Source organism: Staurois parvus, unplaced genomic scaffold (assembly GCF_062004578.1).
Source record: "Staurois parvus isolate SC_StPar_1 unplaced genomic scaffold, SC_StPar_1.0 ptg000137l, whole genome shotgun sequence".
In the NCBI taxonomy this organism is placed as follows: domain Eukaryota; kingdom Metazoa; phylum Chordata; class Amphibia; order Anura; family Ranidae; genus Staurois; species Staurois parvus.
The window spans coordinates 13,904,867-13,924,096 of record NW_028317933.1 but is presented as its reverse complement, the minus strand read 5'-3'; the positions used below and the strand labels follow the sequence as shown (position 1 = coordinate 13,924,096).

At 39.2% G+C, this 19,230-nt stretch overlaps 1 protein-coding gene across 1 annotated transcript in view; it reads left to right on the top strand.

Annotated features, from left to right (window-relative positions):
• The first annotated feature begins 1,849 nt into the window (after window positions 1-1,849).
• Window positions 1,850-19,230, top strand: part of BPIFB2 (BPI fold containing family B member 2) — a 34,908-nt gene continuing 17,527 nt past the window's right edge. The window contains exons 1-7 of the mRNA XM_089673446.1: window positions 1,850-1,887; window positions 4,974-5,104; window positions 5,791-5,923; window positions 7,810-7,914; window positions 11,086-11,232; window positions 13,968-14,028; window positions 16,257-16,317. Coding sequence (XP_089529572.1) covers window positions 4,999-5,104; window positions 5,791-5,923; window positions 7,810-7,914; window positions 11,086-11,232; window positions 13,968-14,028; window positions 16,257-16,317 — 613 coding nt within the window. The 5' untranslated portion in view covers window positions 1,850-1,887; window positions 4,974-4,998. The remainder of the gene's footprint in view (window positions 1,888-4,973; window positions 5,105-5,790; window positions 5,924-7,809; window positions 7,915-11,085; window positions 11,233-13,967; window positions 14,029-16,256; window positions 16,318-19,230) is intronic.

The following is a 19,230-nucleotide window of genomic DNA, read 5'->3' as shown; positions in this document are numbered from 1 at the left end:
TCCAACATTAGTCATGATGAACTCTGGCTGCGACCCAAATGGGAAAAAAAAACCTGACCCACATCGATGCTTAACTCCCTCTGGTGGACAGCTCTGCTGCCTCCAGCAGCAAAATAAATTAAGGGGCAGGGCCACCCATCTAGTGACCTCACCCCTTATGATGTCATTGTCCCATAATGCCCCAGTCGGTGGGGTCATGAGAGGATGGGGTTACCCGGTGACATCATAGTCAAAGGAGGCTTCCATATTCTGTTAAGTCACCCCTTGCACCCCCACAACCACCAGGCCAGGGTTGTTGGTAGGAGACCCTTGTCCTCATCAACAAGTGCTTGCCTGTCCCAAAGTCTTGTATGGTTTGGGGGGAGGGAGGTAGGGGGGCACTAGCTCATGCCCTCCTTTCCTGGCTGCATGCTTGAATAATAGTCTGGTATGGATTTTGGGGGGAACAACATGCCATTTTGTTCTCATTTTGGTGTGGGGTTCCCCTCAAAATCCATACCAGAAATTAAGGGCCCGGTATAGATTGGGGGTGACTCCCAAGCTTTTTTCTTTTTTTACTTTTTTTTATGCCAGCAATTCATTTGTTTACATTCTGCTGTCAGCAGGGAATCCTGCTAACAACAGATAAGTTGTTACACCATTTCATAAAAATAACCTTTTTAAAAATGGTATGATCTTAAAGTGGCACATAGCACTTTTGAATGGAGCACACTGTCCTACAGCTATAAACTGCCCATCCCTCCCCAAATCAGGACAGGCAAGATCAAAATTAAAGGTAATGTCACATAGAGGTAGTTGGTGACACAATTAACTAATGTGACCTCTTTCTCCTCCTCCCCTTCCACCGATACCTCTTCCTACTCCCCCCTCCTCTTCCTACTCCCCCTCCCCGTCCTTCTCCAATGGTTATGACACAAGGAGAGGCTCTGGAGAGCTGTAATTATATGAGTATTATTGCTGGCACAATCACACATGGTTTAAAGACAGCCCATTTCCTCTAGTTCATGGCCTGGTAAGTCCCACATAAATATATTTCTGCCTGCCATAACAATTGTTTTGTATGTATTTGAATTTTTGTTTAAATATTTGGTGAATACTCTTTTTGTTAGAAATGGTAATTATTTTGTTAATTTTTTTTCCCCATGAGGCCATTCCTGCCCTAGTCAAGCAAACACAAGAAGAGGCAGCAATGCAGACTGGGTAAGGATAACTGGAAATTGGAACAGTTGGAAAGTGGAACTCAAGTAGAATTTTTGGGGCCACCAAATTTGGAGGGATACTCATTTCAATCCTCCTTGGCCCTTGTTGGCCTTTTCCTGTGAGGCTTTTTTCAGGGACAAGAGGAGAAGGCCAGGCAGCAGCAGAAATTAGTCATTCAATCCTATGGGGTTGAATTCCCTCCCTTTCCTAGACCAAAGCCTTGAAACACAAAGCAGCACTTACCAAGACCCACCTCACCCTTTCCAGTAACAACCTTCCCATGTAAGGTCTTGGCTAAAACAGGCTATGTGTGTGGAATGAGTAGCACCAAATGATGGGATTATATATTTATCCACTCTAGTTTGCAATGGTTTAAGCAGTATATACATACCGTACTTGTATCTCTAACATTGCTTCATGAGAAAAATTTGGTATTGGGTAAATATACTGTAGCTTAAGAAGTTACACCCATGAGTGCACCTTAGGGTCTGTGTAGTCAACTATTTTCAAAATCTTTTAAAACAATAAATATATTAGTCACACCCACACTGTGCTTTGGCTCTCTGTAGCTAGCTGTTTACTTAATACATTGTAAACATTCTATCAAATATAAAACACTATTCATACCGTCATTTACCCCACAGTCATCAGCCACAGGAGAGAAGTCAGGGCCATACAGAATTACAGGTAAGAGTCATGTAACGTTTTACTGGGGGACAAAATTAGCTTCTCCATAGACACAGTGAGGCAAGTGAGTGTAGCCACACTAGGACAGGAAGTGTGTTATATGCAGGATGAACAGAAGAAAATAAAGGAAATCCTGAAAAAAAGAAAACAAATGCACCTAAAGGAATAATAAGCTGCAATACAGAACATTTTTGTTTTGGGGTTTAGATATGCTGCACTTTAAAGCGCACCTTGCACTAAAATGCACCCTAATTAGGTAGTTACACTGATCTTTCCTTCTGTATGTTCTCAGACAGCAAAGTTCAATATATACAAACTTGATACAAACTTGAGGTCTGAGTGTTGCTGTGCTGGAGATTACAGCAGACTGATATCAAGACAGGTCTAAGTCTTTATGCTAGTAGTACCCCATATGGAAGAAAAATATATTTGAAATATATTTTAAAAATATCCTTCTCAAATTGACATATAATTGAAATGCTACAATTTTGGCCATATTCAATATATTAAAAAAATAAGTATATATATATATATATATATATATATATATATATATATATATATATATACACTGCATGTTGAAATTAAAATGCGTTTTTATTACATAATATAGGAAAAATATTTTTAAAAATACATTTCAAATATACTGTGTCTCTTTAAAAATACAAATCTACATTTTTAGAATGCATTTACAAATATATGTAAAAATATATTTTAAAATGACTTTTTTATATGTAAAAAAAATCTGAAGAATATATTATATATAATACATTCTATATTATATACTGCATGTTGAAATGTGTTTTTATATATTACAAAATATAAGAAAAATATTTAAAAAAATATATTTTTCTTAAATATATTCTTCAGATTAATATATCAGGGATAGAAATCCAGGCATTCCTATAATTACAGCTTTGTATCTGTGAAGTTGACCAAAATGTCTTTTATATATTAAAAATATTTCACTTCTGGTTTAGGGGTCCTTTAGCTTTAGAAAGCAACTTGAGTGTATTATAGTATAAAACTAAGTCTGACTTATTTGACCCATCCTGCTATAACCTAAGTTGCTTGATGTTCACTAAACATTACAGAAGTTCAGATGCTGAATGTGAAAAAGCAGCAATGGACATTTTCTAGGCTAATAGGTAATGACATGGGGGGGGGGGGATGGATGCGGGCTGGGCACTGGCCTGGAGAACGTGTACCAAAGCAAAAAAAATTTGTCAGGTTGTCAGGGAACAGGTAAAGGTAAACATAAAATTGTAAATTTTCCTCAAATAACACTTCTGAGGGTTGCCCTTAACCTGCTTGTGAAGCGACGCATCTGTACAATATATACAACCAGAACGGACATTTAGCCCTGGTTCACACTGATGTGGTGCGGAATTAGCAGCGTTTTCTGTGCGAATTCCGCACCGCATCAGAATCGCACTCCGTTCATGTGAACCGCTGTGGGTGTGTATGTTAAGTTAACAACACCCCGAAAGCGGTCCACAAAACGTGGTGCGATGTGCAGAATTGGATCGCATAGGTGTGAATACACATGCGATCGGATTCTAGTGCAGACCCAAAAAAGGGTCCTGCACCTTTTTGGTGCAGGTGCGGTGAGATCCAAATCCATATATGCGGCACAGTATATTGCATGTGATTTGCACAGGAATGCGGTGAGGTTCCTGTGCTAATCACATGCAATATACTGTGCCGCATATATGTGAACCTGGGCTTACAAAAGAAAAAATTCAGTTTAAATTGTTGGTAAATGACATCTCCCATCTGAATACTTCTGTTTATGAAACAAGGCAGTTAGGAAGTTCCTTCATCTATGTAAGGTCAATCCTAGATGAAGGTCTAGAATAAATGTAAAAGGAGAAGTTCACCTGGAACATGTTCCCACTCCTACAGCGTCTTCCCGATCCGCTGCATCTAGCAACAGCAAGCTGGGGATCATTTATTCATTTATGGGAAACTCCTAGTACTGGCAATCTTTGTGGCTGTCGGCTTGTAGCTCTCAATGAACTACCAGGGTGCTGTTGAACACTGTGGTAGTTCATTGCCTCTTCCTGAAGGTGTGTATCTGCCTGTCCGTAAGAGGTATGAGCAGACAGATACACTGACAAGGCTGCAGGAGTCCTGCATGGCACCTGATATCTGCTGATTGTGGGTGCAATGCTTTCCAGGCTCCTAGCAAAAAAAAGAATACACATTGTTTCTACCTAAAAAAGATGTGCATTTATTATTTTTTTGTGGGACCCACAAAAAAAACAAGAAAAAAAAGTGTGCCCCCCCCCCCCATATCAGACCCTCTTTTTGAGCATGTAGCCTAGCAGGGGGACAAACATGTAGCTTCTGAATCATTCTAGGCCACATACCCTCAACATGGGCACCCCCGGAAAAGCACTTTGTTTCCATGTTGATCAGGAAAGTGACCTCTTCCCCCCAACCCTGTCCCAGTAGTTGTGGGGGTCTATGAGATATGAAATATGGAAGCCCCTTTAAAAATAAGAGGGACCCAGATACCCAGATTTTTTTTGATGAATGGGTATTACTCATTCACATGGGGGAAGCATCTGTGGTCCCTCTTTTTTTAAAGGGGTTTTTCTTTGCATGGGGTTCCTTATTAAAATCAATTCTAGACCTAAAGGTTTAAATGTGGGGGGGCCCGGACTATCACATTCACATTTCACATTTAGTAATTCTAGAAATATCTGCTGCAACCAGAGGTTACGCCCATTCATTGAACCTCCAAACAAGCAAATTTTGGTCCAAACATGAGTTTGAACCAAAGCAGTAGGTGATCGATAGTGCCTTCCCCAAGCAATGGTCACAAGACCTCTGCCAGAGGAAGACTTTTTAGGCAGGACTGGACAATTGCCAGCTCTGCCTAAACACTACCAATGCCATGGCAAGGGGAGTATCAGTGTTCAGGCGGAGCTGCTGGTTCATCAGAAGAAGCCAGGAATATTAGATTTTTTGGAAAATGTAAATGAGACTTATTGCAATGCATCTGCTTTATTGCATCTTTTAATTATAACTAATATGTTATATAATATTAATTTAATCAAAATGTTGCTCTTCCTTAAAAGCCAAAGAGCCCCCACTCTAGACATCATGAAGCTGCTATTTATTGCTGCGCTGATGGTTGTGTGGGTCTCTCCACTGAGAAGCACACCTTGCAAAACTGTCCTACGTGTAAAACATGAAGCTATAGAGTATGGTGAGTAAAGTTTATCTATTGCACTCTCTTGTTCGGTGAAGGGATAGTTTGTATAAGGAGGCATCTTCATTCTAGATGTGCGCTGTACCTAGATCAGCATGATAACTAAATACAATGCTGTCTATGCAGATTCTGGTTATCTCTTGCAGTATATCCACAGGCTTTGGTACTCTTCTGTATATAATGTGCAGCCTTTGGTGACATCAGGGGCCACATATGAGACCTCCTATATTTAGTAAGTTGAATGTCACTGCTCTTGGGGTTATTTACTAAAATTAGAGAGTGCAAAATCTGGTGCAGCTCTGCATAGAGAAACCAACTAGCTTCCAGGTTGTATTACCAAAGCTTAATTGTACAATCTGAAGTTACCATGCACAGCTGCACCAGATTCTGAGCTCACCAATTCTAATAACCCCCTCCCCCCCCCGTTTTCTGCTTTTGAACCAGTTTCACTTCACTGCCAATAAAATAAACGTGTTGTTTAGACTGGAAAGAAAGGATTTCTGACTTTGCTTGAACTCTCTTGATCCCCATACTTGTTCCAGGTTAGTGACTCAGAAAGTATTGAAGCCAGAGAGTTTCACCAGCCAGGCAACTGTTTTCAGAAGCAGATCAGCAATGACAGCCCCCATTTCTCTTGGTAAAGGTTTACTCTTATGTGTTCTATGAACTTTGTGTTTATGCAGCTTGCCAGACTCAAAAAAGACCTCTCCAACGTGCATTTGGAATCATTCCCATTCCTTCTGTTATCAATGGAGGAAACAGAGGTATCCTTGGACTAGGATTGGGACTTGTGGACAATGTTGTCAAGCTTGCGGGGTAAGTGCAGTATATTTGTAAGGCAATGTTGTCTATTTTTATATTTATTCATTTAGGGATACAACTTATCCCCATTTTGTGTTATAATTATTTTTGCATAGAACAAATTGTTAAATAAGTTGGGACAAAAGAGGAGTATAGCCAAAATTAAAAAAAAATATTTTTTAATTTTATGACTGTTGAAATCTCTGAAAGCTTTCTGAGCACCATACCTTGCAGAATATAATATCACAAAAAGGGACTTGTTCATAAATACTTGCAATGTTTACCACTACATTTGATTATTACTGAAATAATTATCAAATAATCACTACATTTCAATATTTGGTAAATTACTGAAATAAGAAACAAAATAGGCCACTTTTTGACCCTATCTAAAGTAATCTGAAGATTTGGATTCCCCACACAGGGGTAACACAGGGATAGCTACTGCAAATTATTATTATTATTATTATTTTTATACAGGATTTATATAGTGCCAACAGTTTGCTCAGTGCTTTACGATATAAAGGGAGACAGTACAATTACAATACATTTCAGGACAAAAGGAATAGGAGGACCTTGTTCGTGGAGCTTACAATCTAAAGGAAGGGAGGTGGTACAAAAGGTGATAGCTGCAGATCCTAAACAGCATCATTATTTCATTTTGGCTAGAGTAGGGAAAGATTTTTATTACTGTCTGTGAATCTATTGGAGAAAATGTGGTAATTTAGTAAAGGCAAATAGGCTGTTCACTTTGCCAAAGGGATTTTTTTCGAGAGCATAGTGAATGTGGTCAAGCTCTACTAACTTCATCATCCAATCATGTGCAAGAAAAATTGCTGGTTTTTTTCTATGTACATGTTTGGGTATTCATTGCAAAGTGAAACTTCACCACATTCCTTAAGCTCAGAGGCCAATTCCCTTGCAAAGTGCAACCCCAACGTCTCTGTTTTCCTTCAGTTGAAGACATTGTTCACTTGCTGCTGTGTTTCCAGGGAAGGAAGTAGTGAGACATCTCCACAATGGCGTCCAGCGTTACAAAAAAAAAGAAGAAACAAAAAAATAAATAAATAAATAAATGCGGGGAAGAGGGGAGGGGGTAATTATTCCCTTTTATATACAAACCATAAAAAAAATGATTACATCTACTAATGTCTGGAAGTTGCAGGATATACCACATTCACCTGTAAGGTAATGGGAGGTTTTAATACTGATACAGCTTGGGTGAACATAGCAGTATATTGCAGAGTGTAGAGCCTGCGTGTACCTGCCCCCTGTTCTCCCAGTCTATGCATTGTAAGTTGCACTTATCATCTGGGTGAATGCAAAATTCATACTTGCTCTAAACCACAAAGAATCACTGGACAGGCAAAGCTCAGAGATCTGGGGGTTAATTTACTAAAGGCAAATAGACTATTCACTTTGGAAGAGAATTTTCCTCAGAGCTTAGTAATTGTGATGAAATTTCATTTTGCAAAATGTGGTGAAATTTAATCTCTTGCAAAGTGAACAGTCTATTTGCCTTTCGTAAATCAACCCAATGATCTTGTATCTCTTGCAATACCCTTTATCAGGAAAAATTGTTGTATTTTATTAAAGCATATTTCCTTTCCCTCCTTGTAACTGTGTATAAATATGTGAGTCCCAAATTCATTTTTCAGAAATGTATACAATTTGACAAATGGATTTGAGTTATCCCTAAAGCTTGCATCTTTAGAAGGTGCAGTTAGCCAATAAAAGGTGTCACTTACTCTCCAACGTTTCTGCATTACTCAATGACTAACTTGGTACAAAATTCCACTACTTCTAGATGGAAGACTTTTATTACTGTTATATGACCTAGCTGATATTACTAAAACTAAAAAATGACATAAAATCTAATATTCTTTGTTTCACAAATACAGGGTACAAATTCTGGAGGTCAGATTGCCTGAGCTCAATGTGAAAATGATGCCCAATGTTGGTATTCAAGTTTCTATAGATACCGGTTTTCAGATCACTGGGAGTATGTAAGTTATTGTTGCTAATTAAAGCATTATTATTCATGTAAAAAATTGTTTATTATACCATATTAACATATTTTACAACTTACTGATAAATCAATTTTAACTTAAGATGAAAATATATTTCTATATTTTTCATGTTTGGAACATTGAAGCTAGATATAACTTTAAAGTATATCTATAAAAAATGTATTTTTGAGTTTTGGATAAAGTAGGAAATGGGCAGGACCTCTGTAATTGTTTTGCTTTTTTTGCTGTTTCTGTCCATAATGAGGAGAAATTACTCAAAAGCTGACCATATACTACTCAATGTGATGGAAATCAGTACATATAACAAAAGTCAACTTTTGTTGCAAAGGCATCAGAACAGTATAAGCCTTAATTAGCTTCAGTTCTTCAAAGGACTCCTAATGAGGCCCTGTTATAACTGGTCATGTTGTAAATGGTCTCTCCTTTTTTGAACACTCAATATCTACACATTCTATGGTGATGGGATTCAGGTGTCTGTGCTACCTGTATAGATAAAAATCCTGTGATATCTTCCTGACACTCTACTGTAATGGAAAGTAGATTCATTAATGTAGTAGAAAATACAACTCAGTTAGATGCCAAACACAACTATATTACAGGGTCAAGAAAACTATTAAGGCACTTTACACCTCTTTGGAGAAATGTAGATCATATACATGTCATGTTTGGTCTCAAACACTTCATAATTTAACTCTGATACCTGACATGCTAGTTTGGAGATCGTGAAGCCATGTCCTAGGGCAATATAAATGTACCCAGGAGAATTGGCTTTAACCTCTTGGAGCAGGCACCTCCAAGCCCTTTTAAGGGGTGACGCTGAGCAGAGCAGGGTTTTGGGTCATATGACTGCCGTGATTGACTGTCATGGCGGTCACATGATCGGAAAGCTCCTGACCACAAGTAGCAATCAGGACCTTTCCATGAGGCTCTGTTGAATGTCCGGGAGCAGGCAGGGCGCACACTCTTGGTATATCCTTTGTTTACAAATATGCTGCCCCTCGGTGCCAAGGTCCAGCCGCAGAGAAGCCGCACATTTGCGTTCACTCACCAACAAGTGGTTAGTTGTGTTTTCATTGGCCATTATAAAACACTCCAAAACACATCTCTCAGACCTTTTGATTCGGTGGGAAGCTTTGTATCACCTCAACATGAGGACAAGAAAAGGTAGTTGCATAGTAGCTGGGAGTTCTCGTTTAACAAATGGAACTACTAAAGATTACTAAGAGTCACTTTATGAGGGCCAGTGACTCTTACAACAGATCGGGTTGGATTCAAACTTTAAGTGACCTGAACTCTGCACTGTACCAAAAACCAAGTGGACTCTAAGTACTACTTAAGTATTTTACAGTTTTATATCCTTTCTGTAAACGTTTCTTGACAGGTTTTGTTTTAAAAAAAAAATATTTTTTCTTTAAAACACATTATTTATTTAAAAATCATTAAACTGATTCTCTGAAATTCCCTAACTAGAAATTAAGGAACTTTGCCTCTCTGCAGAAGGTAGTGTAATATAAAATCTTTACGTTCCTGTCTAGGCATTGCGACCAGTTATACAGACATTTGTAACTGCCTCCCACCCACCATATAAGGAAATGACGGGCGCAAAGCGGTTCTATATGACGTTCCTTCCACTCTTACTGTGCGTGCGCGCCCCCCAAGGCCGCCGATTGGTGGTGTGCTGTGACCCTGGGACAAAGCGGATCACCGATCAACGGAAAAAGCAGAAGACATGAGCTCTGTCATATGATCAGCTGTGTCCAATCACAGCTGATCGCATGTAAATAAGGAAATGCCAGTTATCGGCATTCTTCTCCACACCAGCTGTCATGCTGATCAGTGTGCCCTGATGATCAGTGTAGCCCCATCAGTGCCACCTGTCAGTGCCCATCAATGCCAGCTGTCAGTGCTCATCAATGCCACCTGTCAGTGCCCATCAGTGCCACATCAATGCCACTTATCAGTTCCTACCAGTGCACATCAATGCACACATATCAGTGCCCATCTGAGCTGCCTTTCAGTGCCAACTATCAGTGCCAGTCAGTGCCACCTATCAGTGCTGCCAATCAGTGCCACCTATCAGTGCCAGTCAGTGCCACCTATCAGTGCCAGTCAGTGCTGCTGGTATCCTCACTGGGGAGACATATCCCTCGTTTATTCTGATGATCATTGTAAGAGATATAAAGTGAGGAGGAAAAATTTACAGTACTTATCATCAGAGCAAGAGGGAAAATCCTTCAATAGGGACTCTGGTTTCCTATGATAACTCTTTAAGATTTGAATTCTGTTCACTTTTCAAGCATTTTCTGTCAGTTCCTGTTGTGTCTCCAGGACAGGAAGTGAATAGAATACCACCCCAAAGGGGAAAAATAACCTGATAGAGAATTTAACCCTTCAACAATGTATAAAAGCATACACTTTAACTCTTTCCTGTCGGGCGCACACGTATATGTGGCCTCTCGGTGGGTGGGTCTTAATGCTGAGAGGCGCATATATGTGTACACAAAAAAAAAAAGGAACTGCGCAGAGAGAGCATACCATGCACACTCCCAGCACAGTTCTGGTGGCTAACGGAAAGCCCCCGATCTTTACTTGCTATCAGGAGCTTTCCAATCATGTGACTGCTGTGAGAGCCAATCATGGTGGTCACATGATCGCAAACCCCATCTCCCAGCATCTGAAACCCCTTAAAGGGTTGGGAGGCACTGGCGCCAAGGGGTTAAGGACTCATCCTAAGACAATACAATACAAGCCAATGCATGAATACATACATTTTTTCCATGCTGTTCTGAACTGTGTTGAGCTTTGGAGTTTTAGGGTATGGTTATGGCTAGCTATCTGGGATTGATCTTTGAACTTGGTAATATAACATTTCAGATTTGTCAATGCGGTTATAATTGTCTTTATCACTTAGGATATTTTGCCCGTGTCTTGGAAAATGTTGTTTCTTGATAATGGTGACTTGTTCATCCATGAAATGTGACACTATTTTTTAAGACACACGTATCTCATATGCATTGAATATACAAATCTGTAGAACAAATGTAATTCTCGATTGGGAGACATGTTTTTTGTAAAAACACACCTTTGTGTTTGGGTATTTTCTAATCATCTCATTCCTATGATTAATGGATTATCTCCTTTTTTTAGAGCCCTTGTTGGAAAAATTGATGTCAAAGCAAATGCCGGTGTTCTTGCAGATCTGAGATTCACCAGGACAGATAGAGGTTTCCCTATACTTAGTGTTTCAGCTTGCAAGTCCATACTGGGAGACACAAGAATCACAGGACCCTTTGGGTATGAATGCTATTATACATAGTTACATAGCATAGTGATAGCTTTTAAACTTACTTTTGGTCATTGTCTATATATAACATATTCTGTTTCAGTCACAATTTCCCTTAAAATAAATGTAATAAATGCAAATATAGGAAAATATTAAAATACCAAGAAGAAGGTGTGAAATGCCTTTGACTTCTGAACTGTTCAGTCAGTAGAGCTGATGCCTAGAGGTCTTAGAAAATCTGAGTCCCTGCACTGAGCCTATACAGCAGCTAGGCGACCCTCTAGAATAGCCACAAGGCACATAGTTTTGCAAGTGAGCATGCATGCAATGTTTTTAACTTTCAGCTTCAGTGTTTTTGCAAAAAAAAAATAAGCACAAAATACGTTACTTACAGTTTATGCAAGAGTCCCTTGTGCTGCTGGATCCTGCTTTAGTTGAACTCTCTCTTCCTCCTCCAATCACGTCCTAGCTCTGCTGCCATATTCTTCCACTGCAGTGTGGGTTAATAGAGCCAAGGGACCTGACATATGCACCTATCAAAAGTGCTGACTATGCTTTCCCTTTGTGTAAATCTCCTCCATTCGTAGAAGCTGTACTATAGCTTCTATAAATTTATTTATTTCAGGTACTTCTATAGCGCCATCAATTTACGCAGTGCTTTACATATATATTGTATATTCACATCAGTCCCTAACCCTCAAGGGGCGTACAATCTAAGGTCCCTAACTCACATTCATACACACACATACTAGGGTCAATTTAGACAGGAGCCAATTCACCTCCCATCATGTCTTTGGAGTGTGGGAGGAAACCGGAGTACCCAGAGCAAAACCACGCAGGCACAGGGAGAACATGCAAACTCCAAGCAGGTGGTGCCGTGGTCATTAAATGAAAAATGGTGTATGCATGGAGGAGGAAGACTTTTCATTCATAGACCCATCCTCCATTCATAGATTGAATTGCATTGATAGATGCTATTGTAGATCTTCCATGAATGGAAAGAGGTGGATGGAAAGGGCAGGCATAGTCGGCACTCCTATCAAGAGCCCATCTAGCCATACCCTCTGTAAATTATTGGAATGGACATTAATGTATCCTTTTTTAGTTGTAAATAAACCTATGCAAGCTAAATTGGCAGCACAGACAGGCCAAGGGACGCCTTCCAGCTCTGCTTATTTTCCGTCCTAAGCAAAGTCACAGAAATAGATATGCAATCAGACCAACTTTGTACTAACAACCTCCATTTTTACCATCTTTCCTCCATTTTCTTGTTACAGCAATTGTGCAGTGTGTTTCAAAAAAAGACTTTAACGGGCACCAAAAAAACCTCCTGCTCTCAGTAATTCACACAGACCCGCTCAGACACACACCTTACCCTTTTCTGCAATATACGTTCCTTTAGAGGATTCTTGTGCTAAGGGGTGTGGTTAGAATCTTTCCATAAACTAATATCTAATATCTGCTTATTAACAGTACTAACATATGTATGAATGTGTTGGATCTTAATAGAATAATTGTTATATTTCTATTTGTTCTAGATTGGGAAAAGTGAGTTAAATAGACTTTATAGTCTATGTGAATATACATATATATATCTTGTTTTTTTCTCTACATTCAAGCAACATGTGGTAGCAATTAGTCTAGCTTTCCCCCTCCCCATCTCCGTGGGTAGGAGCTAACGTTTCACTAATAAGAGAATTGTAAGAATCTATTTCATACATGTTAAGCTTTCAAAATGTATACTGTAATATTTCTTGATTAAGATATTTATATATGATATAATTTTATATCAAGATTACTTTTGGGAGAATACATATATATATATAAATAAATCTAGTGTATATTTGTAACACATCATCCCCCTGATTGATGGAATGTCGGTGGAGTTTTCACTGGATGTTCCAGGGATTGGATTTCGGACTCTCTCCTAGGGGAGGGGAGAAGACTGGGGGTTTGTTGTATACATCTGTTGCCAAATATCACTGTAGGACTACAAGAGACAGAAAAGAAAATCAGCCAACTTTTAGGAGAAGGTGGGGGCTGAATTTCTCCTTATAGAGCAGAACAAAGACTTTTTAGGCACACTTTTTTAGGAGCAAAGCTAAGGGAGTCTACAAAATCACACCACACACATACAGTGTTTATCTCCAGAACATAACTATATTTTTTGGACATTATCTAAACATTTTGTATTCCAATATTTTATTTCTAATTTTATGCAATATTGTTATTAAATCAATTTTTGAGTTTATTCAAGAGTTGGAAGGACTTTCTCTTTTGGACTTTTCTCACCAATACAAGTTAACAAAATATCGAGACAATACGGTATTTTACAGGTGTGGTTATTACTCAGCTCTGCCAGCACACATCACTGCAAAGAAGCAGCATTATTACTAAAGAAAAAGATAATTTTTAGTAATGAAGTAGAACGTACAAATACTTAAGGGGGGATTTGCTAAAACTGGTGCACACAGAATCTAGCACAACTGTGCATATTAACTAATCAGCTTCTAACTTCAGCTTGTATAATTAAGCTTTGACAATAAAACCTAGAAGCTGATTGGTTACTAAGCACAGCTTCACCGGATTCTCTAAATCTCCCCCCTCCTCTTTTCTTTTGTCTTATTCTTCATCACTAGTATTAGAAGCAGAATATGTTGAATATCATTGACTTTGATCTATTTCAGCATTATTTACTACTTACGTTGCTTAAAATATTTACTGACATATTTTTGTTTTTCACTAGTATACTTCCTGCATTAACTAACATAATAAAAGGTCATTTTGAAGCTGTCCTTAGTGATATGGTAAGTGCATGCTAAAACATGTTATTATTATTATTATTTATTTCAAGTACTTATATAGTGCTGACAATTTATGCAACGCTTAATATATATTGTACATTCACATCAGTCCCTAACCCTCAAGGGGTGTACAATCTAAGGTCTCTAACTTACATTCATACATACACATACTAGGGCAAATTTAGAAAGGAGCCAATTAACCTACCGGCACAGGGAGAACATGTAAACTTCAGGCAGGTGGTGCCATGGTTGGGATTCAAACCAATGACCCTAGTACTGACAGGCGGAAATGCTAACCATGTGGCCACTGTGCTGCCCATGTTTTGATTTGTTGCGTTAAATAGTGTTGTAAGAAATGCAATAAACAGCAGAAGTACAGATCGACAAAATTGTTCATTTTTGGTCTTATAGCCAAACTAACAATGTAAGGATGCTTTCATACTGATGCAATGAATCAGAAAGCTCACCCAAACTGCAGGATAGTGATGGGCTCAAACACTGGCCATTCATGTGTTCGGCGAACACACAAACAGTAAGGGCATTCGCCGGGCTGTTCGCCCGCCGCACTCCACAATGCACTTCATTCTGACAGTGCATTGTGATTGGCCAAAGCAATGCACCTGACCATAGGTCAGGTGCAAAGCTTTGGCTAATCACAGCACAATTTGGCGGAGATAGCAGGGACGTCACCACTAGCTCCACCCAATTGTTTACATCTGCCCGGCAAATGTCAGATAATGGCAAGTGCTTGGTGGGTGCTGACGGGTTGGCGGGCGTGGGTTTTTTTTTTTGCCGTGATTGACAATAGATTACAATGATGGAACCATTTCATCAACATGGGGACAAGTTGCTTTGGGGGGGGAACCCCCCCTCGCCAAACCACCCACCCCATGTTGAGAGCATGTGGCCTGGTGTGGTTCCCCCCCCTTTCTTTGCCCACCAGGATGCTTGGATCAAGGGTCTGGTAGAAATTTAGGGGGGACGCCACGCTTATTCCCATTTTTTGGAGTGGGGTTGGGTTGGGAGTGGGAAACCTCACACACTTTAAAAAAATGTTTTTTACTGTGGGGTCCCTCCTAACTTTCTTACCAGACCTAAAGGATCTGGTAGGGATTATGTGGGACCCCATGCTGTTTTTTTTATGTTTTTTGGGTTTTTTTTAACAAAAATTTAATAAAAAAAAAAGTCAGTTCTTTACATTGTACAGATGTGCAACTTTGCAGGTAATTTAAGGGGACCCCCACCCTTGGGCATAATAATTAAAGAAATTTTCCTTTTTTTTCTTTTTTACTTTAAGCAATGAAAAATGACTGCCCCTTTAAAAACAGTACTTTTTGAAAAAATATTTTTCACTGATTCATGTCCCTAAGGGCAGTACCCAAGTCCCCATACCCCTTTTATGGACAATAACTTGCACATAAGCCTTCAAAATTGGCACTTTTGAATTTGCAAGTTCAAGTCGCATAGACTTGCATTATGTTCGAAAGTTCACGGTTGAACTTTAGTTAGGTTTTCAGCCCATCATTACTGTAGAACATAATAGAAATCTATGGCAAATGCAGATAACCCGCACGAAAAGCTAGGGTACGCTGCACTGCACCTGGGAAAACCGCACCACATCAGTGTGAAAGCACCCTAAAATATAAATAAAGTCAAACTTTTTTTGGCTATGATTCTCTTTTTTACATTTACTGTGCCCTAAAGTGAGTCAATAGTTTACTATTGCTGAACAGTGGCTGATGGGGCAGAGCCAAAGCATATTTCCAAAATCATCCTGACAATACTGTCAAGATCCACCCCCACTGTCTGACTACCAGAGCCAGCAGCAGCCCCCCTTCTTGGTTGCTACAGTCAGCACTGAAACATCAAAGAGGGAAGGGAGAAATCCCATCAGAGGTGCCGCTAGAAGCAATAGCTGTTATATGGTCAGTCTTAGAGTGGGGCAGCTACAGCAACAGTAGAGAGTAGAGAGGTGGGTATATATGTTATTGTTTATTTACCTGGGCCGGTCAGGTCAAGTAGCGGCAATCCTTTCCTTTGAAATATGAGTTGTTACCTGCTGAGAAGCATAAATTAGTATAATTCCTATCACATCACCTCTAAAGTTCATTAAATTTTTACAATTATGTACAATGAACAATTATGTACAATGAACAATTATGTACAATGAACGATTCCTTTAAATACTCCAGAATTAAATGTAAAAAATGTCTGGGGTTTTTTTCTTACAGCTTTGCGTATCAGTATCAAACGTTTTCCTGGGATTTAATACAAACCTGGGCATGTTGGTTGGTAAGCAATATCCACTATCTAACACAAGAGCAATGCAAACTGAACAATGGTCCAGTACTGCTTTATTGATGTATTTATATTTTGCATATTGTATAAATAATAAACCTTGGTAAATATTATATTGATATATTCCAAAGTTTACATCATCGCGTCCCTGGAATGCAATACCATGAAATACAGCATACAATAAATAATAATATTAAATAATATTAAATAATATTAAATAATATTGGAGCTGCTATTATACAACAATACTTCAAATACTAATCAAAAATGTGAAAATAAAATATGAAAATATAATATAACCACAAATAATAGCGCTCACAAAAATAAATAAATAATAAGCATACTATTAAAGTGATACCACCAACAAAAAAATTGTGTGTATAAATAAATATATATAAATAAATAAATATTCATTCATTGGATCATCTTAAAGTCCATTCAATAAAGAATTTATGGAATATTTATTCATTTATATATATTTATTTATACACACAATTTTTTTGGTGGTGGTATCAATTTAATAGTATGCGTATTATTTACTTATTTTTGTGAGCGCTATTATTTGTGGTTATATTATATTTTCATATTTTATTTTCACATTTTTGATTTATATTTTGCATATACCGTATATTTTGTCTCTACTCTTGCACCTTGTAGTTTTGGTAAAATATCATATTTTTTGTTGCATATGATGCTTAGCATACAGCAGAAGTAACAATAATGAACCAATGCCAAGATAAGGTACACTAGCATTATTGATTCCATCCTCATACATTCCTCCTATCCTCTACAGCCAAGAAAGCTGCTTTCTTAAGTTTTGTTGGTCTGCAGTTGTCATGGTATTGCACATGTGATCAGTTATGACACCAGCCATTTGATGGCTTAATAGTTCAGTTGAAAGAACCAGCAACAGTGGGAGTTTTCATTTATGGCATTTTGGGAAACAGTTACATCGATGAGTTTACTAATCATTTTTAGTGGAACTATAGCCAAAACTTTTTTTTTATTGAATGTAAGTGTTTTAACCCCTGCCAGTTTTTATGACTGTCTCTGTCCCTGTTGGTGAGCATGCAGGAAATAAAGGGGTTATTTCGCAAACAGGAACCCACAAAGCAAAACTCCTGACAAGGGTCCCAAATTAAGGGAGGAGAGGGAAGATATATTTTATAATGTTATTGTAGCGATACCCCTGAAGGGGCTGCTTAATCACTTGCCTACAGGGCACTTATACTCCCTTCCTGTCCAGGCCAATTTTCAGCTTCCAGCGCTGTCACACTTTGAATGACAATTGTGTGGTTATGCAACACTGTACCCATATGAAATTTTTATAATGTTTTTGAGACAGATAGAGCTTTCTTTTGGTGGTATTTAATCACCTCTGGGTTTTTTTATTTTTTGCTAAACAAACCAAAAACAACAGAAAATTTTGAAAAAAACATTTTTTTCCTTTAGATATTGTTTTACAATTTTGTAAATAAGTGATTTTTCTCCTTCACTGATGTGCGTTAATGAGGCTGCAGTGATGGGCACTGATAGGCTGCACTGATGGGCACTGATAGGTGGCACTGATGGGCACTGATGAGGAGGCACTGGTAGGTGGCACTGATGGGCATTGACAGGCATCACTGATGGGCACTGAAAGGCAGCACTCGTATATGGCACTGATAGGCGGCACTGATAGGCGGCACTGATAGGCTGCACTGACTGGCACTGATAGATGGCACTGTTAGGTGGCACTGACTGGCACTGTTAGGTGGCACTGATAGACAGCACTGACGGGCACTGATAGGTGGCACTGACTGGCACTGATAGGCAGCACTGATAGGTGGCACTGAGAGGCATTGATAGGTGGCACTGACTGACACTTATAGGTAGCACTGAGAGGCAGATGGGCACTGATATGTGGCATTGATGTGACACTGATGGGCACTGGCAGGTGGCACTGATGAGCACTGACAGCTGGCATTGATGGACACTGACAGGTGGCACTGCTGGGGCTACACTGATCATCAGGGCACACTGATCATCAGTGCCCTAATGATCAGTGTACATATCCACTCCGAGGAATGCCGATTACTTGCTCTCCTCTCCTCTCAAGCTGTCAGTGTGACAGCTCATGAGGAGAGAAATGCCGATAACCGGCATTTCCCTATTTACATGCGATCAGCTGTGATTGGACACAGATGATCACATGACCGAGCCGACATCTTCGACATTCTTTCTGTTGATCGGTGATCCGCTGTGTCCGAGGGACACAGCGCATCGCCGATTGCCGCGCACTCCCGGAGCCACGCATGGGCGGTTAGAGTGGGAGGACGTCATATGACATCCTCCCAGAACGAGAGAACCGCCTTAAGCCCGTCCTTACCTTATATGGCGGGCGGGAGGTGGTTAAGTTTGTTCACTCCGCCACTCTGCCTCTCAACCCCAAGAACTGACTAATGAGAGTTCTTTTAGATTGTGAGCATTAACGCAACAGTCTTTTTCAATTTGTGCAGCTGTTTCATATGCTCTCCTCCTTTCCACAAAATGTGAAGTCTAGGAAAACTAAATAGTACTATCACCGATATCCACATTATGTCAAAAGTTGATAGCTAAGGCCTAATTCCCATCTCTAACCACCACCCTGGCTGCTTTCAAATCCAGAGAGTAGTGACATAGAACTGTCAAAGTAAATGCAGATTTGTTGTTGACGTGCAGGCTTCAACTTTTCTGTACTGTAGAGGCGAAAAGATGGTGCCACCCAGTGGAGGTATAACGGAGTCTCCATTAACAGAGTTGAGTAGAGTTTTTGTTCAGATTTTGCACCAGTGAGATTTATATGATGGGTAGTTTTGTCAGTAGTTTCTGAAAAATTGTCATAAGACAGGAATATTTTAAAAGATAACTTTATTTTTGTAAATGTTT